At 39.9% G+C, this 22,572-nt stretch overlaps 2 protein-coding genes across 3 annotated transcripts in view; one reads left to right on the top strand and one right to left on the bottom strand.

Moving 5' to 3' along the window:
- The first annotated feature begins 17,012 nt into the window (after positions 1-17,012).
- Positions 17,013-19,109, top strand: LOC307165393 (uncharacterized protein). Its single transcript, XM_079882983.1, has 4 exons — positions 17,013-17,127; positions 17,603-17,786; positions 17,967-18,047; positions 18,429-19,109. The coding sequence occupies exons 1-4, from the start codon at positions 17,098-17,100 to the stop codon at positions 18,509-18,511; spliced, it is 378 nt and encodes a 125-aa protein (XP_079739109.1). The 5' UTR covers positions 17,013-17,097; the 3' UTR covers positions 18,512-19,109.
- Positions 19,110-20,085: 976 nt separating this feature from the next.
- The window catches only part of chchd6b (coiled-coil-helix-coiled-coil-helix domain containing 6b), a 21,570-nt gene continuing 19,083 nt past the window's right edge, over positions 20,086-22,572 (bottom strand). For both annotated transcript variants that reach the window (XM_079882981.1, XM_079882982.1), the window contains 2 exons: positions 21,183-21,318; positions 20,086-20,295 (listed from right to left, as the gene is read on the bottom strand). In XM_079882981.1, the coding sequence (XP_079739107.1) occupies positions 20,272-20,295; positions 21,183-21,318 (160 nt within the window). In that variant the 3' untranslated portion in view covers positions 20,086-20,271. The remainder of the gene's footprint in view (positions 20,296-21,182; positions 21,319-22,572) is intronic.

The following is a 22,572-nucleotide window of genomic DNA, read 5'->3' as shown; positions in this document are numbered from 1 at the left end:
TTGATCATAAATTATGAAACATAATGATGCCCAAAAGGGGAGGAGCCTGATAAATTAATTTAGAGTACCGTTTCTATGGTAACACAATGTCCAATTTCAAAACAGTTTTCACAGGATGAATTCTGAGATCGTAAGCTTTCAAATGATACCTAATTTATGATAACTACTAAAAAAAGGTGATAAAAAAAGATAATATTATATTTTAGAGGATAATATATATTATACTTTTTAGAAGATAATATTATTTTATCATTTTTTATTGACAAATACTAGATTATATGTTTTCTTATGAAATTTTAGCATGAAAACCAACGTTTCAATTATTAAAAGTGTGTGTGTCGACCTTTTGTGACAAAGGTCAGAACTCCTGTTATTATGTAGATTTTTTGAGGTGCACTCCTGTCATAAATTCATCTATTTCTATTCCTACATAATTTATAACTAAAAACAGTCCTAAAATATCTATTAAGGAGTCTTAGACCTTTCCAACGATATATAGTTTGTCATGATTAGATTAGGATTTAATTGTAATATAGTGAAGTAAACTTAAATGTGCCGCTAGCGGGACAGTGACAACGCTCCAAAGCTCCAACTTTAATAATGTTCGACCAAGAAAAAAAAAGAAAAAAAAGCTTCTGGGGGGGTGTTTGGGTTGAGGTCATGGTGCAAAGGACCTTAGGTTGAATTTACTCCGAACCATCCCTTTAATTTTATGAAGCGATGAGAATACTTTCTGTGCACCAAAAAAACAAAATGTCAACTTTATTCAGTAATTTCGTGCATCTTCCTCTGCTTGTAGGTTATATGTCAGAACGCCAGCTGCTGCGTCATCACACATGCGTCGTGGTGCTCTCGTGAATGCGCATCGGAGACTGATGCATAGTAGAGGTAGTGTATTACAGTGGGTACGGAAAGTATTCATACCCCCGGTAAATATGATCAAAAATGGCTGTAAAAAATACATCTTTCGTTCAAAAAATTGGCAAAAATCTAACCTTTCATTGAAGTAAAAGAATTCAAATTGGGGGGGAAATCACATTATGAAATAAATGTTTTTCTCCAAAACACGTTGGCCACAATTATTCATACCCCTAGAATGTTTTATGAATAAAATATCTCTGAAATATATTCCATGAAATTGTCCAGCTATGACTTCTTGTTTCACAGGATTTTAAATATGAGGAAACACAAAGGCCAAATTCCCTTAATCATTCATCACAATGTGTAAAACCAAATAATACAGTTCTGATTTGCAGCAAAAGATTGTTGAGCGTCACAAAATAGAAAGTGGCTGTAAGAAAATAGCTAAAGAATTGAAAATACCCATTTTGACCATCAGGGCAATAATTAAGAAGTTATAATCAAGTAAAAATGTTACAAATCTGCCAGGAAGAGGACGTGTGTCTGTATTGTCTTAATGCACGGTGAGGAGGATGGTTTGAGTGGCCAAAGACTCTCCAAGGATCAAAGATGGAGAATTGCAGAGATTAGTTGAGTCTTGGGGTCAGAAAGCCAAAAATAAAAAATAAAACAACCCCTACATCACCACATGTTGTTTGGGAGGGTTTCAAGAAAAATGCTCCTCGCTCCTCCAAAAACAAACTCCAGCATATTCAGTGGTCAGACACGACTGGAACTTCAAACAACACAGGGTTCTGTGGTCAGATGAAACTAAAAAAATAGCTTTTTGGCAGCAAACACGCTAGATGGGTTTGGTGAACACAAGGATAAAAAGTACCCCATGTGTACAATTTAATATACCACTGGATCTTTAATGTTGTGGGCCTATTTTTCTGCTGGAGGTCCTGGACTTCTTGTTCAGATACATGGCATCATGGATTCTATCAAGTATCAACGGATAAAAAAATCCAAACCGGGCGGCTTCTGCTAGAAATCTTATAATGGGCCGTGGTTGGATCTTCCATCAGGACAACGGTCCAAAACAAACATCAAAATCAACACAAAAATTTGTTAGGGAGCACAAAATGAAGCTTCTGCCATGACCGTCCCAGTTCTCTGACCTGATGAGTGGAGTGAACTGAAGAGAAGACGCACCAACATGGATCTGGGAATCTGAAGGATCTGGAGAGATTCTGTATGAAGGAATGATCGCTGATCTCTTGTCAGGTGTTCTCCAAACTCATCAGGCATTATGAGAAGACTCAGAGCTGTTATCTTGGCAAAAGGAGATTGCAAAAAAGTATTTACTAAAAGGGTATGAATAATTGTGGCCAACGTGTTTTGGAGAAAAACATTTATTTCATAATGTGATTTCCCCCCCAATTTGAATTTTTTACCCCCCAATTTGAGGTTTTTTTGAACGAAAGATCAGATTTTTTGAATGAAAGATTTATTTTTTACAGCCATTTTTGATCATATTTACCAGGGGGTATGAATACTTTCCGTACCCACTGTATGTGCCCAAGGTTCCCACTACTCCTTTCAGGGATCAGGTGGTGAACCTGCAAGCGCTGCCCTCGGAGGAGGCGGACCCAGCCTTGGCACTGCTCTGTCCAGTACGCGCCCTCTTTGCTTACGTAGACAGAACGCAGTGTTTCAGGACCTCAGACCAGCTCTTTGTCTGTTTTGGTGGGAAGCTGAAGGGAAAGGCTCTCTCCAAGCAAAGGTTGTCTCACTGGACAGTGGACGCCATTGTCTTGGCTTACCAGACGCAGGGTTGATTGTTTTCACATGATGAAAGCGTTTGGCCTGGTGTCGTGCTTCTCTGTGTGTGTGAGGATTGCGCTTGTGTTATGAGATATTAATGAGATGTTGATGCTCTTGTTTTGTCAGATTCTGATTAATTCTGTGAGCCCGTCCCGACCGGCGCTGGTGTACGAGAGCGTCCCGGTGAGCGATGGCAGTCCGGTGTTACGGGACATGCTGTTCAGCCCCGACCTCCAGTTCATCTACACACTCACCGACAAACAGGTGAGCACGCGCCTTTACACACTTCATAATGATGATTTCAGTGAAGAAACACCTGGACCCGGATCACTTTCAAAACGTGTTGCAATGAGAATTTAATGTCAAAATGCATGAGATCTTAATAGTCCCACAAGTAGGCTGTGTGTTCGTTCTGCATAATCCATTCATTCCAACTCAACGAGACAGTTCTGCACAAAGCTTTTACAAACGTGATGCTCATCATGCAGCCAATAGTTTCATCTTCATGTCCTTGCACACTGACATACATGTACACTCCACGGCCTAAATACACAAATGCTTCAGAGTCACTGACTGGATCATTATTGCAGTGATTATTATGTTTAGCATGTTATATGTTTGGCTACAGTTCTTCTAACCCTAATTGATGGAGTGTGTAGCTTTTCATTTGAATTTGATTGACGTTTGATTGAGTTTTCCTTATCTCTGAGATTGAATGTGTGTGTTTTGACACACTATCATCAGGTGTTGTGTAATGTGTGTGTGTGTGTGTGTGTCATTTATCTTGAATTCATTTGCGTGTGTTTTTGCTGCAGGCTGCAGTTTAACACGCTGAATATCACATGAACTCCGCTCACGGCTGCTCGTCTGTCTGTGTGTGTGTGCGTGTGTGTGTGTCACACACATGCGTCATCATTGTGTCACACATATTTGATTGACGTTTGAAGCCTGAGGCGCTGAGTTTTCTTCATCTCTGAGATTAAATGTGTGTGTTTTGACACACTATCATCTGGTGTAATGTGTGTGTGTGTGTGTGTGTGTGTGTGTGTGTGTGTGTGTGTGTGTGTTACATGATGACTTTCACCATGTATTAAAATGACAAGTTAATATTAAGCTTGCGTCAAACATGGTGTTGTTTAATGCATATTCTTTATTTTACACTGTATATTTACACACACACACACACACACACACACACACACACACACACTGACAGGCTGCATATGGTGAACTAATATTACATAGAAACGGATGTGCCCTTAACCCTAAATGTACACACACACACACACACACAGACCTGACCTCGCCATCCTCACTATCTCACCATCTGTTCTTCATCTCTGCTTGCCTTCATCCCTCCATCACTGTTTCTCACCCTGTAAACTGATACTCACACCTGTGTGTGTGTGTGTGTGTGTGTGTGTGTGTGTGTGTGTGTGTGTGTGTGAGAGTGTGTGTGTGTGTGTGTGTGTGTGTGTGTGTGTGTGTGTGTGTGTGTGTGAGTGTGAGTGTGATTAAAGTGGATTCATAGGCTTCCCATCATGCACTCTGGGTTTATATTTGCCCTTAGATTAATCAGTTATTTATTAATAATATTATACACGTGTATAATTACACAAGTAAGTGCTAATTATTATTAATGATCTATTTATAGGTTATGGATTGGTTAATTTCTTGTAATACATAGTGTTAGTAAGTACATATATCACGTGTTACTTCCACCTTCTTTCATTCCATTTCTCATTTGCTTCCTCTTCCACACACACACACACACACACACACACACACACACACACACACACACACACACAAACAGATCTGCAACAGCTCAATTTGTGCAGTTTCTCATGGTTTGAAGGCATTTTGCACCTGCTGCGGAGAAACTTTCTCTCAACTCATTTGCATTTGTTCACTTTGCGTCTGTTGAGCTTCAGACTCTCGATCTCTCTTCAGGAACACATGACAGGTGTGTGAGACAAGTGCAATTTTTTTTTATAAAAATCTCATATTAAATCAAATCCAGTTGAAATGACAGTTTCACTGATAATACTGAGAGTAATAAAATAAAAGTCCTCCTCTGCTCAAATGATGTTATGGATGGAGGAGATAAACGATATATGAACTATGATATATGAATATCTCCAGCACAACAGCTGTCTGGGACAGTAACAGCCTTTCCTGCAAATCACTAATCATTACTAACACTAAAGCGTTGTATTATTTCAACCCAGTCACTGTATGTTTGAAGCTCATATTTACTCCGCTGAAGTAGCAGTGCTTCGCCTTCTCAGAATATAGTTCCCAGTATGTATACAGTTAGAAGATGGCTGTGTCTCATGTGACCTTGTTATTTGCACACGCTGAGACTATACACATCACAACATGTAAATAGGAAAATGTTGGCGTTATTTTGTCACTTATTAGGAGCAGTGAGCTAGCTGGAGCCATTTACCTCCAGTCTTTGTGCTAAGCTAGGCTAGCGGTGGGTGCGTCAGACAGAGTTACAGCACGCACGGAGATGAGAAGAGTGTGTGTGGACTCATCTAACTCTGGGGGATACGGGGAATAAGATAAAGTCCCAAAAAGTCGTCGTGTTCCTTTAAGCAGGAGCAAGAAGAAGAGACGCCACTAAATCAAGAGACGCACATTGAAGAGGCGCACATAATGGACGACATGACACATATAGGACAGAAACAGTCTTTTACTTGAAGTATGAGCTGACTGAACGGATGACAATTGTTTGCGTAGACCTAAACCCCATTAGATATGCTTACACTTGTAGAATGTGACTGTGTTTGTGATTTATGTAGAACATTTTAATGTAAGGACATGTAAAAGTGTAATGTAGGTGCTCGACTTGAGCCTAATTATTGTTATCGATCTCTTAATAATTTTGAAGAATGCAAAAAGATTTTGCAGTATCGCTATGTTTACAGCAACAACTACAGAAACAACAACAACAACAACAACAAAACATCGGTTTACAGTCATAGCCTACCAGCCAAGACCAAAATGTCATTTTGTAAGAATTTGTGGAGATGTATGAAAAATGTGAAAATGATATGACTAATGTGGTCATTTCATGGTGCAGTGTAACAGAACATGAAAAAAGCACCAAAAGAAAGTGAACTTAAAAACAAAACAATCAAAGAAAAAAAAATGTGTATTGCCCTATATTTTAGTCTGCTCTGGTTATTGTATCGACAGATTATAACCTTTTCATTGCCTGATATTTGTCACTGTTTGCCGCTCTATTGCCTCTTTTTCTACGTCTGTGCTTCACTTTTCTCAATCTTCGCATGTTGTTAATGTGATCTCCATAATAAACTGAACTCTCTTTGTTGAGATCTCAAGCCTTTCTTTGCTCTCAAGGTGACACTTCTATTGTTAGCGTTTCTACTATTTGGCAAATGTTTCATGTTAAGATCATGCTATTGTTTGTCTCAACCTAAATCGTTCCAACAGTGGAGGATCTTGAACGCAATGATGGCACAGTGGACAGACCATACTTCATGCCAGAGATACTGTCCATCCTCAAGAAGTCCAATGAGGGGCTGAAAACAGTGGACTAGGACAAGATGAAAAGATTGATAGAAAGAATTTTGTAGGGAGAGAAAAATAGAGAGACCTGCCATAATTGCACCAAAAGTGTTACAAATCTATTCATTTTGTTTTTGCTAAAAGATTATTGTGTGTTTTTTGTTGTCATTTGTATATACAGTATTATGATTTATTAGACTATTAACTATAACTTTTTTAATATTTAATTTTGTGTTACTGAATAACTTTTTGTGTTTAAAATTGTGATATTTCGTTACAATAATGGTAACCATTGGCTATAGCTATCTAACAACGTTTATTTATTTATTTTAATAGAACGGAAGCCACTCGTTTTATATTACAATAAAACGTTTCTGCAGTTTTTTCAATGCGTCCATGTGACGAAAGCCATTTTTCAGTTTGTACTTCTTTCTTTCGGAGTGTAAATATTAAATAATTCTGTGATGTGATCTGGTTGAGAAATTAATAAATATTAATTAGCTCATGCACGTAATGTCCACTTTCTCGAGCGTAAAGGTACGTAACCACTGTTCTAACTTAATTAATATTCATGAGTCAACGTCCAGCGACACCATAGATATATACACTAGATGTCGCCTGGGGGTTCTAAGCATGCGTCAAAACCGCCGCCATCTTGGGACAGGGGTCTTGTCATAGGAAGTAGCTAGGTAACGGTGCTTTCTCCGCCTGTAGGGGAGAGTGGGGTAAAGTGAGACATTTTTTACATTTGTTCCCCTCTAAGCGAGCTAAAATGATATATCAATCAAATTTACACATTTCCCAATAATTCAGGATGTTTCCTAGCAATGGAAATTATTAGAATGTATTCAGGACGAAGGGCAGTGAAAATATGATTGTTTTTTAAAAAGTGGTCTTGTGTCTCACTTTACCCCAGCTTAGGGGTAAACTGAGACAGACCAGAGAAATCAAGGGGGTAAAGTGAACCAACTGGGGGTAAACTGATCCACTTACTTTTTCCACTCTGAAACTTCCATAACAACACATGTTGTAACAGTTAGAATCCTGACAGCTAGCTTGACAACCACACATTCCAGAACTAATGTCGGACTAGTAACAGAATCATGGGGATTGGTCAATTAGGCAATTTTTTTTGATGACCCACCGGTGCGCATCCAAGTGAAGGTGCAACGCCCTTGGCATGCTAAGGGTGAATGGCACACTGGAGGAAATTCCTCCTAAAAAAAAAAGAACTATGTCCAAAATATTGTGATACATTTGGAAGCTCAATGCAGTCAGACCTCCCCTAGCCAGCCCAAGGAGGGTGGCCCGTCCTGGACCAGATTCGGATTTGTCCGCCACCGCTGGAGCTCCGTCTGGAGCAAAGTCTGTCCTAAAACGGTCCTTTGGGTCTTTGTGGAGGAGGGACAATGCTCCGCTTGGACAAGGAACACAGACCAGAGAACCGTGGTGGTCAGACCGGGTGGGGAAACCGCCTGACCCAGCCCAGAGAAAGTGCACTTTGTGCGGGCGAGACTTCCAGTAAATAGGGTCTGGTTTGGACACCCAGTCCCTCGGTGCCAGGGCGTGCATACCGGTGAACGTGCACCATCCTGGGTGAGCTAGGGGTGAAAGACACACTGGAGGATATTCCTCATAAAAATGTCCAAAAATATCTTGTATTTGAAGAAGAGCTCCATGCTCGCAGACCTCCCGGGTCAGCCCCAGGAGGGTGGGTCATCCCCGGTCAAAGTCAGATCCGTACACCTGATGGCGCTCCTGCTGAAGCAACGACGGTCCAAACACAGACGCTCGGTGTTGTAGAGGAGGGAGACGACACTCTTATCGGACAAGGTAATGGAAAACTGGCGCCTCAGGGTTGCCTGGGGCCCAGAGGAGCGCACCCTCTCCTTCGGGCCGTCAAGTCCGGGTGCCCGGTCGATTGGAGCTTCGGATGCGCCTGGGGATGGCCCCTGCCCGGTCGAGGGGCAGCTTGCTCCTCCCTGATTTGCGTGTCGGCACGAGACCTCGGGAGACTCAGATGGCCCGTCTGAAACGGATGTCCGCAAAGGCGGCCGTGGCTGCGGTGGGGTGGGGTGGGGGGTTTAGTTGGGGCCCCCCTGGCACGCCTTAAGAGCCAAACTTCGCCCTGCGCCTCCCCCACTTTGAAAGCACCCTTCCCGGTTATGGCCTCGATCCAGATGCCTCCCGCCCCTGCCCCCGGCAGATGGTTCCTCACGCACCCTATGAGTGGCCATGTTGTCTCGAGCCCAGGCCCGAGTGGAGCGAGACCCGTGTGTAGGGAGCCTCTGCATCGCGGTTTACTGTCCGGGGCTTCTCGGTTGATCCTGAGGTAAAACGTATGCTTGTCGAACGGTCGGTCTGGGTAAACGGCGAAGCGACTCCAGGGGCTTGAGACACCCCTGGAGAAAAAGCGGTGGAGGAAGGTCCTCCTCCAAAAACAAAAACGGACAGTGTCTGTGATGTTGCAGATGGACGAGATTTCCATGCTGACTTTACTCCCTAGCAGGCTCTCAGGGAGAGTGCGGAGCTCCTGTCGGAGCGACCTCGGTCCTAAAACGGACCTTGGGGGTTTTGTCGAGGAGGGGACAAACACTCCATTCGGACAAGGTGAGAGGGAGAAGGTGCTCCACCTCTTTGCCTCAGCTACTGCACCCCAGGCTACTGATTTTACTTCCCCCTTCTCTTTTTGATGGCTTTTCTACAATGTTTATGACATTAAAAATAAAACATAAGTCATTTAATATTACGTTAAAATATGTTTAAGACTCAACTTAACTTGTGCCTCATGTCTCACTTTACCCCACAGCATTTGTCTCACTTTACCCCACCACCACATTTTAGAAAAAAACGATCTCTCTTAGCGATTCAGGCTAATCTTCAGCTAGCATCATCACATGGTTTTATATGTTGGTAGTTCATCAACATGTATGATATAAGTTTTTCTACCTGAATCAATTTGCTTTGGCACAACAGTTGATTAAGTTGATAGCAAGAAAATTTACTTTTACATGCAAAAAAAATATTTTTGTGAAAAAAACATGCTTACTACAGCACCATGAGGTCCTCTCCTTCATGGCCAAGGGGAAATGAGAGGGGCTTGAAAACAAAATGGTCAAATGACCAAAATTGTGTTCCGTTGCCTAGATACAGGGGGTGTCTCACATTACCCGATGTCTCACATTACCCCGTTCTCCCTACTTCGAATTCATGGATGATGCCGGACTTTTGTGCTGCGTATGGATGTTCGCACGAACGAAATCTAAACCAGACAGCAAGGGATTACATTTACTCTGTGGATGGTAGTAGTCAAGTTGTTTTTTTTATAAGTTAAGTGTACATTTCTCTGCTTGGAGGAAGAAAATGAACTGTGATTCTCGCACAGAAAATGTATTGTGAATGTGCTGTAGGCTACACTTTAGATATTATTTGAAATAACCCTTGTATTTAAAATGTACAATATGCAGGAGTTGATCCTCAATACCCACTTTTGGCTGTGTTGTGCTGTGTTTTTCCTAACTTTTGATTTTTTTTTTACCGATTCGATTGTAGCCTACTCAAACCTTTTAATGGAAAAAAAAAAACAGTGTGGCGCTTGTAACCTGTAAGTACAGTCCTAATAGTATGCTTGTCCTCTCCCTGTCAATCTTCAAACAGTACATCCATTCTTATACATAGAATTCCACAAATCCTATGTATGTGTACGTTTTGCACAAGTATACAGGGCTCAAGGGCTTGTTTCTTCCTGGGGATGGAGGTGTGGAAGGACACTGGAATTTGTGAAAATGTCAACTGTTTAAAGCCTTTCTTTAAAGTGAATTTCGTTTTGTATAAATTGTATCTTGATTTTAATAATTTTTTCATCAAACAATTGCCTGGATTTAGGCCTAATAAATACGAAGTAAATATAACGAACAGACAATAATCATGGAGGCACCCGCGCGGTCACTTGCATTGCACGTGAACTGGAGCGCATCTGTCCTAATTTAAGGAAACTCAGTGTATGCCTCACACAGACATGAGAAATACATCAAATACACAAAGCTTGAAATGTCTTTAAACGAAATAATTCAAAACGAAAAGAAAAAGGCTACTCTCTGATTATGTAATCCATTATGTGCATTTCTCTCTATAGGCGCGTTCACTATATGGCGATCGTAAACTTCATCTTTGCAGCCGAGTCGACACTGTAGTGTAGAAAACACTAATAATAATAGCCTACTTTTAATAAAAAATCAATGCACGCGTGTCACCGGATTTACAAATGTACATCTTGCTTGTTGCACGCACCCATATTATGTCGAAATAACGAGATATTATGTTGAAATAACATTATTATTAATAATACATCTTTTAGAATATTTGATTGAATGCTAAATGTTGCTTGTTCAATTTAATAAAATGAAAACTTTAATGTGTGATCATTAAAATAATTGAATATTAAATATTTAGTGGCCAGGCCAAGTTTTGCTAATTTATATATATATATATATATATATATATATATATATATATAGAACATTATTAAAGTTAGAGCTTATTTAGAGATATCAGCCGAATGGCTTGAGATATCAGGCCTAATGGACCCAAGTTTGTATCTCGTAGATTACCGCACTAATAATGCCCGGAATGGTACCAAACTTCTACAGTAGAACAAACAGGTTCTGTACTCATAAAACGAGGAATTGGAAAGTTTGTGAGTACATCAGGAGTTTATTTAAATAACACTTGCCTGATGGCTTGTGCTACCGCTAACCCGGACGTCGAGGTCGTGATTTGGGAAAAGCCCGTAAAAGTCCCTAATCAGTATTAGATTTTTTTTTTTTTTTAAATTGAGTAGAAACTGCATAAGAAAAATTCATTAAGAAGTGTCCAGGGATGTTTTCTCTGTAGTTACAGAGTGGCCGCGGGTCCTTAAAAAGTCTTAAATAAAGTTTTCCTAATAAAAGGCCTTAAAAAGTATTAAAATGTCTTAATTTCAGATTCGATAGGTCTTAAATATTTCTGGTCACATTACCGCTAAAATTTCTCCAGTCTGACGGACCTAATGTCCGTCAAATAACCAGTGAAGCATCTAATCGCGAGAATGATTCAGATTTTATTAAACATCAGGGGTCGAGTAACGCTTGTCAGGGATACGTGTTTTGTTTTTTCTTCTTTTTTTGAAGGGAAAAGTGAGAGATAATTGTAGGCCTGCTACTTGCTCAACCGGACAAATGCCCTAATTAAAACAATTTTTAATATAAAAATAAAAAATAACTAGGGAATCACCGAAAACGTGAGGATGATTCTGTTTTATTTCATTTAATGTAAGTGGCGATTGATAGCCTATAGTTGATAATAATATAGGCCAACCTAATACTGACGGTGACAATACAATATATAGCCTAGGCTACACACGACCAGAGAGCTGTTTTCCTGAATGCCATCAAGATTGAAACCGAGACTGATTTCATAACAGTTCAGCAAACAAATAGTTAAAATTAAGTCACTTACATTTTAGACGCAATGACTGTTTTTGTTCTGTTTCAGCAGCGAAAATAGTTCCAAACAAAGATCACCGCAGAACCATAGCGAATCTCACAGCAACACTTAGCCGTGTTTCATTAATGAATGATTCAGCGTTTTGAACGAATCGGTTAAGTCAAAGATTCAATTACCCATTCATAAACTGCCTTATTCTGAATAAATCAGCCGTTTGAACGAATCGTTTGAATGAATGACTCAATGACTCGCTCATTAAAACGGTCGCCTGTCGCCTCCTACTGGCGGTTTAGTTTCAAAGTATCATTCTTTTCAACATTCCTTATTTGTATATTCAAAAATATTTAAAATAATCTAATTTAATACAGTTAAAATTTTCAATGTAAATTATTTAATTTGATTGGTAACAGATTGGTAACAACCTAGTGTCTTATTATTTTAATTTAATATATTGATCAAATTTAAGAATTTGAAATGAAAGATGGAGCAAACATTTAATAACATTAGGGGAAAAGTGCCCTTTATAAAGGTACAAAAAATTATTCTGAGTGTTTTCAAACAGTGATGTAATGAAACATTGACAATTTAAGTTTAAGTTGAAGTGTGATATGTTACCATATTATCATGCTTAACACTAAGAATTTGAATAATTCTAATGTGATGATCAGATGCAGATATCTAAGTGTGGTTTGTGGGTGGATTATTTATTTTTAACAGTGGATTCGGGTGACTCAAAGTGCACTTAAGGACCCCCCTAGAGGTACCAAGCTCCACCCACAAAAATAATGTGGGAAATACATTAGGCTATATGAGGATCTACAATTAATTAATTTAATTTAATTTAATTTAATTAATTTAATTAGCTTATTATTAAAATACATTATTAGGATTTTACCACTCCGCCTCATTTTGAGCCAGGAAAAACCCTGTTATTACATAAACAGCTATTGATAATGATGATGTAGGCTTTTTCTGGTAACGCTGTTGAGGGTCGCGCTGCTTGTCTCTGTGATAGATTTTATAGTAAGAAATCAAAACAAATGAGTATAACGGCACACATAAAAAAACTCACAGAAGAAACATACTGAGGTAAAAATTCAAAATGTTGATTTTTTTATTTATAACATGATCTAGTTAAGTAACATAACATGACGGGAGCTATTTTGCTGAATATTCTCACGATTGCAAATGTTACATTGATTTTAGTTCAATAAACAAGTAGTTAATATTACATTATTTCAATTACTTAGGTTAAATATTACATATACGTATGCAATATAATGTGTATTTCCATCACAGGTTTTGGTCTTAAATTTCATTCAAAGTGGCATTAAAAAGGTCTTAAAAAGTCTTAAATTTAACTTGTTTATATGACACCCTGAGTTAGTGATTAAGGAAATGTTTTGACATTCAAACGATGCATGCATGAAATGTCTGAGCATTCCTCTTGGTCTCTGGCAGATGAAGGGTCCGACACCACAGCTGTCTCCAGACTCAGAAGAACAAACACTGCAGCTGCTGTCTGAGGCTGAGCAGAAACTGATGCTGCTGAAGGAGGAACTACAGGACGTAGATCAGGCAACCATCCTGAAGGAGATAGAGGAAGAGGAGGTGAGGAACAATGATTAGTCAAGTTGCTCTTATTGTATTTTGGCTTGTTGAAGATTTGTAACTAGTGAAACATTGACTGTTTTGTTTATTTTAGGAATATATGTCATATTTTACTTTTTTGGAAGTTGTAAAATAATGCTGACTAATATTACTAATGTTTTGTTTATTTCATGCCCCTTTGCAGTTCCCTCGTCTCGGTTACTAACGTAACCTCGGTTCCCTGAGATGAGGGAACGAGTATTGTGTAAGGCTAGCTTACACTATGGGAAAACTCCTTTTCTCGAGAATATTAAAGGCAAATCTTTAAAACGCAGTGCAGCTGCAACCATGTCTTGGCTTGAGGACGGCACTGGAGTCGTTAGGCCCAAACTCAAGGCAGGACGCGCTCACTGATAGCACATGTAAATCGCCCACTCTCTTGAATTCCCGCGTTCAAGAGCTCTTGCAAAAAAACGAGTATACCATTTTTAGAATTACTAAGAAGTTTAGTTTTAAATATAATTCTTTTGAAGTGTTGGTGCTTAATATAGCAATATTTTGAGATTTTGAGATAAAAACGTTTGAGATTTTTGCTGGCTACTGTACACAGGCCACCAGGGCACCATACAGACTTTATCAAAGAATTTGCGGACTTTCTATCAGAGTTAGTACTGGTTGCAGATAAAGTCATAATTGTTGGTGATTTTAATATACATGTAGATAACAAAAAGATGCATTGGGACTGTCATTTAAAGACATTCTTTACTCTATTGGAGTTAGACAACATGTGTCAGGACCTACTCATATAGACCCTATACTGACTAAGCTACTGAAAGAGATGCTTCCAGAGGTCATAGATCCTCTTCTTAATATCATTCATTCATATTTGTCATTAGGATACGTACCAAAAACTTTTAAGCTGGCTATGATTAAACTGCTTGTTAAAAAAACGCAACTTGATCCTACAGAATTAGTCAATTACAGGCCGATCTCGAATCTACCTTTTCTGTCAAAGATACTAGAAAAAGCAGTATCCTCACAGCTATGTTCCTTTTTTAGAAAGAAATGATATCTGTGAGGATTTTTAGTCAGGATTTAGACCGTACTATAGTACTGAGACAGCTCTCATTAGAGTTACAAATGATTTGCTCTTATCATCCGATCGTGGTTGTATCTCTCTATTAGTGTTACTCGATCTTAGTGCTGCATTTGACACTATTGACCTCAACATTCTTTTAAATAGACTCGAAAATGATGTTGGCATTAGTGGAATTGCATTAGCATGGTTTAAATCATACTTATCTGACCGTTATCAGTCTGTAGCAGTAAATGAAGAGATGTCTCATCGATCACAAGTTCAGTATGGCGTACCACAAGGCTCAGTACTAGGACCGTTGCTGTTCACTCTGTACATGCTACCATTGGGAGATATCATTAGGAACCAATTCACAAAATTAACGGAATGCATAGGTGATATAAAAAATTGGATGACTAGTAATTTCCTACTACTAAATTCTGAAAAAACAGAGATTCTAATTATTGGACAAAAAATTTCCTCACATAATAACCTAGAATACTGTCTAACACTTGATGGCTGCTCTGTTAAGTCTTCGTCGTCGGTTAGGAACCTGGGTGTGCTCTTTGATACCAATCTTTCATTTGAAAGTCATGTGTCTAGTATCTGTAAAACCACATTTTTCCATCTTAAAAATATATCTAAATTACGCCATATGCTCTCAATGACAAATGCGGAACAATTAGTCCATGCGTTCATGACCTCAAGGCTAGATTATTGTAATGCTATTATGGATGATATAAACGCAGCAGCTCGAGTTCTTACCAGAACCAGGAAGTATGACCATATTAGACCGGTTCTGTCAACACTGCACTGGCTCCCTATTAAACATCGTATAGATTTTAAAATATTGCTGATTACTTACAAAGCACTAAATGGTTTATCTCCGCAGTACTTGTGCGAGCTCTTAACACATTATAGTCCTTCACGTCTATTGCGATCTCAAAATTCCGGCCAGTTGATAATACCTAGAATATCAAAGTCGACTGCTGGCGGTAGATCCTTCTCCTATTTAGCACCAAAACTTTGGAACAGTCTTCCTAACATTGTCCGGGAAGCAGACACACTCTGTCAGTTCAAAGCTAGACTAAAAACACATCTCTTTGACCTAGCATACACATAACACATTATAGACTTCTATAATTCAATGTTAGGCTGCATAGATTAGGTCAGCCGGAACCGGGAACACTTCCCATAAATCCTGATGTACTCGTTACATTATAAGAAGAATGGCGTCTACACTAATATTAGTCTCTCTGTTTATCCCGAGGTTTACCGCAGTCCGCCGGATCCAGGCAGTGTGAATAGCAACGGAGAAAACTCTCACTTAGCAGAGAAAGAGTCATGCGGGGCCGGCGTGGGCTCGTCTGTCTGGTGAATAAGCACAGGAAAAGTCTCTTTCTGTAGAATGTGAGTCACGCGGCGGCAGGGCCGGCGTGGGCTCACCTGTTTTTGAATGCTCATAAATACTCTAAACCCGCCGTTGTGAACGGGAGGGTGCGAGGGGCGGGGTCGCTTTCTGTATCTTAAGAAAGCTGGCTGCGAGCGCAGTGAAGAGAGCAGCTGTTATATAATTTTCACCTGCTGCCAGAGCCGGGATTCAAACACGGGTCTCTGGCGCAAAAGCCTTTGATTCCACCACTGAGCCACAGGTGGGAATGATGTAAGACAGTTGGCGCGAGCAGAGAAGAGAGTGGCGTGTTTTGAGTCGCATGTAAAAACGGCATTTGTTTGCAGGTGTGCATGTTTTATTACAGGCACGTAAGCTGCAATATTGACATTTCCAGCCGCCCGAACTAAGAGAGGACGGGGAAATGTGTGAGAAATGGAGGTTGGTCCGGCCTCGGCGGGACTCAAACTCTCTCTTTCTTCCTTTCGCCGATGTGAGTGACGCAGTTTCAGCGAGCGTCGTGAAACTCACTCATAGTGTCCGTCTGGGTCATGCAGAGAGCTCGAGAGGGCTCTGCATGCAAGCGAAACGGGGGCGCGCATGAACAGGGGTTGCGAGGGGGTTTCCTCTGGAGAGAGCGAGTCATCATTGCTCCTTTGGTGTCAGAGGAACCACGACTGGCCAAGCCGTCCGCTATATGCATTTCCTCCGGTCACGATGCTACCACAGTTCATCGAACAGATCAGGGAAAGCAAGTGTGCAGTGCTACTAATAGCCCCTCTCTGGAAGACCCAGTTATGGTTCTCCGAGTTGACACAACTGCTGGAAACAACAGCTTTTGGAAACAACTACTGTCGGAACAGCTTTTCGTGTGCTTTGGCGGCCGCACCAAGGGGCTCGCCGTCTCAAAGCAGAGATTATCGCGCTGGATAGTTGATGCTATCGCGCTGGCTTATGAGTCTAAGGGCCTTCATTGCCCCTTAGGTGTCAGAGCTCATTCCACGAGAGGCATGGCCTCGTCTTGGGCTAGGTCAAGTGGAATACCCATTGAAGATATCTGTGCGGTGGCAGGCTGGGCCTCGCCATCCACATTTATGAGGTTTTATAACCTGGAATTGGTTTGTGCGTCCGAGCCGCCTCGCCTTAGATTCGTGCAGTTGCCGCAGCACAGCTAATGACCGTACTCGCCGTTCATCTGTGTATGCTGTGCAGCTGCACTGCGTTTTAAAGATTTGGCTTCAATATTCTCGAGAAAAGGAGTTTTCCCATAGCGTAAGCTAGCCTAGCCTTAAGCAATACGAGAGACCTCTCGAAAGGGAACTACCCCAGTACAACACATGCATTCAGTTGCATGAGGACCAGAAACAGGACTCTTTTGATGGTGAGACACTAGCTCATATCACCATGGAATCTCATTTCTGCCACATAAGAAAAAAATCATGCTTTGGTGAAATACCAAGTCATAATTATGAGATAAAAAGTCTAAATGTTTTGTCACAATTATGATTTTTTTTCTATAACTTTTTGTTTTAATTTCATCTTTTTGTTATAATTGACTTTTTATATTTTAATTTAAACTTTTTGTAATTGTGACTTTTCCTGATCATTTAAATTTTGTATGCCATAATTGACCTTTTATGTCATAATTTTTACTTTTTGTAATATTTATGACTTCCTGATAATATAACTTTTTTTTGCCATAAATGACTTTTTATCTCAGAATTTTGACTTTTGTCATAATTGACTTTTCCTGATAATTAATTTTTTTATGCCATAATTGACTTTTTATCTCATAATTTAGTTAAACATAAGTAAAACTTTTTGTAATATTTATGACTTCGCTATTTCGCATCAAGGAGCAAATGAAAGACGTGTGTGTTACCTGGGACAGGCACAAGGATTATTTCACTCCACTTTTTGAATGCGCCACGTCATTACCGGAGCACCTGCTGCTAGTGAAGCGCGCAGCAGGAGAAGGAAGAGGAGATCGAGGGCTGGTGGACAGTCCAGGCAGAGAAAGCGGCGAGGACAAACATCATGGTTCGGCGGGTCCAGATCTGTAATTGTATTGGTGAAATATTTAAAATAGGTTTTTTTTTTTACATTTAGATTACAGCCTACTGTTATTTCAAACATGTATAAACTTTTTATTGTCTACCCTCCTTTCTGTGTAGTTGATACCATTGTTTGTTTTTTGTTTTTGTCTTGTTTTGTTTTTAGACAATGAAGAAATGTTGGCTTCTGGCACTTTTGGATCGCCTCACCTTTCATTATCAAAGAATTTGCTGACTTTCTATCAGAGTTAGTACTGGTTGCAGATAAAGTCCTAATTGTTGGTGATTTTAATATACATGTAGATAACGAAAAGATGCATTGAGACTGGCATTTAAAGACATTCTTTACTCTATTGGAGTTAGACAACGTGTCAGGACCTACTCATTCTCGTAATCATACTCTAGATCTAATATTATCACATGGAATCAATGTTGATGCCGTTGAAATTCTGCAGCAGAGCGATGACATCTCAGATCATTATTTAGTCTTGTGTAAACTTAATTTAACCAAGGCTGCAAAGCCGACTCCATGTTACAAATATGTTAGACCTATCACTTCTGCCACTAAAGATTGCTTTATTAACAATCTTCCTGATCAGCATCTCATCATCTCTCTGTTTATACTGAGGTTTACCGCAGTCCGCCGGATCCAGGCTGTATCCAGATACGATGAAGGAACTGCGCCTGGACGCGACGACAGCGCAGTACTGAAGTGTCAACCAGTCTCTCTGTTTACTGAAGTGAGGTGGACCCCGGCCGTATCCAGATCAGATGGTGGATCTTCACCTGGACCCAAACATGACGCATCCCTGAAGTGCCAGCCTCATCAGCCCTGTGAAGGCCTCATCAACACGACCAATCTGACCTCTGACCTGTTACGCTGCCTGGATCATAATCACACACTGTTCGCTCGTTGGCCAGAGGAGAACTGGCCCCCGACTGAGCCTGGGTTCTCCCAAGGTTTTTTTCTCCATTCTGTAATCCTGATGGAGTTTTGGTTCCTTGCCACTGTTGCCTTGGCTTTTGGCTTGCTTAGTTGGGGACATTTAATATTCAACAATATTATTGATCTGCCTTATTTAGGGTGGACGATGATGCAATTTTCTTCTAGAAACAAACTTTGTTGTATTATTTTCATGTTATCACTGTGAAGCTGCTTTGATACAATCTGTATAGTAAAAAACGCTATATAAATAAAGGTGACTTGACTTGACTTGACCATGGTCTGAGGAGATGTCAGGATTCACTTTTATTTTCCTTTATTCATTTTTACAATGCTGTCCTTTGTTCAGGAACGGATTCTTGAGGTGACCAAATCAAATAAAGTTCAGTGATTCAACAAATGTTGTGTTGTGTTGTGTGTTAATAATGACAAACCTAGATTATTATTTTGAACATTTTTAGCTTAAATGCAGATGAGTTAAGTTTAGTAGTCAAACATAATGAAATCATCTGAGCTAAATATACTTGGTGAGACCTCAGCAACTTGCGATCCTATTCGCAATCTCCACAAAACAATAAAAGAGCAAGCATTATTATAATAATGTGATTAGGTTGTCTGAGAGAATTGAGGTTGTTTGTATTGAGACTATAAACCGACGCTCCACAAACAGGACTGGTTGAAGCGGACTGGGTGAGTACATTTTCTTTTAAAACTTTGACAATGTCAATCAAGACATTAAAGCATGGAGGCCTTCAAGTTACTCATTAGGCTATTCAGGCTTCGTTCTCCTTTATATGTTGCTGCTTTTTATGTTCTTGTTGCATTCTATAAACCCTTACTAGTAAAATTGCTAGTAAAGCCGATGAACTCTGATAGAGATCCTTTTTAAATAGGTTTTAATATATACCCTCACTTTGTGTAATTTGTGACAATATCCCAAAGTAGATAAACATGTTTTTGAAGAGTGTTGGTAAGGAGCAAGTGTAGTTAGTTATAGTCTGGAGAAATGAGATTCCTTTATGTATGTTGTTGATGTTAAAAGTCCAGGTCACTTCTAAACGTAGATTTTATGCGCTATGGGCCAGTAAAATGTATCGTGTTAGATCAAAAAAGTGATTAAACTTCTTTCTCTGTAATGCTTTTATTGTTAAACATTTTGACCAGTGAAAATGTTCAATCAATTGGAACAATAGAGTTACTCCGAAACGGCTCTTTTCCCAGGCCGTGTGTGTGATCCGGTGCAGTGGGCGATGGCAGACCCTGGACAGTGTGGCAGTGTGGATGTGAAACATGATGGCAGGTTGGCATTTTTCACTAACAGAGTAACGAGAGACTGAAGAGATAAACAGAAGAAGAAGAGACTTTATTTGCTCACAGTAAATGAAGATCAGCTCAACAAACCAACACAATCCTGATAACATCGACACACACACACACTCTCTCTCTCACACACTCTCTCACACACATACACACACACGGATGGACGTCTTCTCACACTGCTCCTCTTCTTCAGCATCATTCGTCCTCTTCATCCGTGATTCACCAGCAAGTTCTGCAGAGAAAGAACAAACCGACACGTCAACGAGTGTTTGTTTCCTTCATCAAGTCAAGCGTTCATGTGACGCTCAACTCTTCTCTTTTTCACACACACACACACACACACACACACACACACACACACACACACACACACACACACACACACACACACACACACACACACACACACACACAGACACACACACACACACACACACACACACACACACACACTTATTTCCTGCAGAGATAATGACTCTGGCATGTTGTAATATGAACTCGCTCTCAGTTACACAATGTATGAATGGAAAGTGAGTGGATCCACAATGAGTGGATGGAAAATGAATGAAATGATCAGTTTCGGTCGGTAACATTGTTTTATGATCAGCTTGAGTCTGATTACACTAAAATTGGCGATATCATCATGACTGATTTCTTACATTTCAAACAGTAACTTTATGGGTAACACTTTACAATCAGGTCTCGTTTGTTGACTTTAGTTAATGCATTAACACTGAACAATATATTCCCATAGCATCTGACATTGTTAATGTTAGTTATGTTCATATAACTACGGTGCAATAACTACTGTAATATTAACAGATATAACTTCTGATCTTCTACATGCTTTAGTAAATGCTGAGATTATCATTACCTGAGATTAATAAATGCTGTAGAGATGTTGTTGAATGCTAACAAATGAAACCTTATTGTAAAGTGTTTCCACCTTTTCTTCCTACGCCGGTTACAAAATTATTAAACAGTTATCCATCGTTTCAACTGTACATTATTACATTATTACTCTAGAATTCTTGTTTTGTTTTAACCATTTAATGACTGGTTGACTGTCCCTTTTATGTTATATCCAGTACATATAACAATCATATTTTGCAGGCGTACCTTCTTGCAGGAGTGGATGCAGTGCATGTAGTCTCTGGCCAGCCGTGAGCAGAGGAGTGTGTGTCGTGTGTTCAGTGTGTAGCAGCTCAACACCTGCGACTGCAGCTCAGCGCACACGGGGGTCACGTGACCCGGCCTGAGGAACAATACACACTCTTACACACACATAAACACAGGCTGAGGAACAATACACACTCTTACACACACGCAGGCTTCATTCTACACATACACACACATAAACACAGGCTACACACACACACACACACACATAAACACAGGCTACACACACACACACAAAAACACAGGCTTCACACACACACACATAAACACTACACTGCTGGATGAGTTATAGAACAATCACTACAACACTCATGATTACTGCTCTACTGTCAAATCTAGACCAACAAACATGAATCACCTTAGTGCCAATATTATGCTTTTTCAGGTATTCCCTTTCATGTAGTGTGTAATAAAGCTGTGAATGTAAAAGCTCTGAAAAGTTACAAAGATTAATGTGAAAGAAGTGATTCTGAACTGAAACGAGTCGTCAGTAATTCCAGTCTCACTTCCTGATGATCCTGTTTAGAACTAATTTGCATAATGATCTTGATTGGCTGAACCGTGTCTCTTTGCCCCGCCCTCAAACTCTGTAGTTTATCTGAGACTGGAAGAGTTTGGTTCGTGTTGTTCATGTCGAGAAGACAGAGATTGAGATTGATACGGTAAAACCCACACCATCGTTACTGTTCGCATCACTGTGATCAAGAGTTGAGATTCAGATATGATAATGAGCGTTTGGTTTCTGACCAATCACAACAGACCGGGCCATCTGACCAATCAGAGCAGAGCCGCTCTCAGAGAGGCGGGGTTTAGAGAGACTGAATCCTTGATCAAAGCGTTTCAGACACTGAGAGAAAAGAGCTGACGCTGCACTGGAGATTATGAGGACATTAAAGTGTTTTTGACATTTGATGCATGTAAACCTGTTGTAGGAGACTCTAATACACAATTAGGAACCTTTATATGAGTTAGCATAACAATAACATAACAGGGGCACTTTAATATACCACTTTAAAATACCAGCTCACAAACAGAATGAATCACAGGAGCAAAGACTGACAGACACACAACAGGAGCAGTGCTGCCGCCTAGAGGCCTGACGAAACACTGCGGACATGATTTCTGTCTGTCACAAACACACACTGAGAGCATTATAGTCCTTAAAAGATGAAGTTTGATGTCTGTGACTCAAAGATGCAGATTTATGCTCTTTCACAGAAAAAAACGTGTCATTAAAGGCTACAATTAGTCAAATTAAGTTCTCCTGACATCTCAAAAAGTATTATAATTAACAAACTAAAATCATTAAAAAAAAATTCTTTACTTAAAA

Source organism: Squalius cephalus (genome assembly GCF_949319135.1).
Source record: "Squalius cephalus genome assembly, chromosome: 10".
NCBI classification, from domain to species: Eukaryota; Metazoa; Chordata; class Actinopteri; order Cypriniformes; family Leuciscidae; genus Squalius; species Squalius cephalus.
The sequence above is the reverse complement of the archived record's forward strand: the minus strand, read 5'-3'. Positions and strand labels throughout refer to the sequence as shown.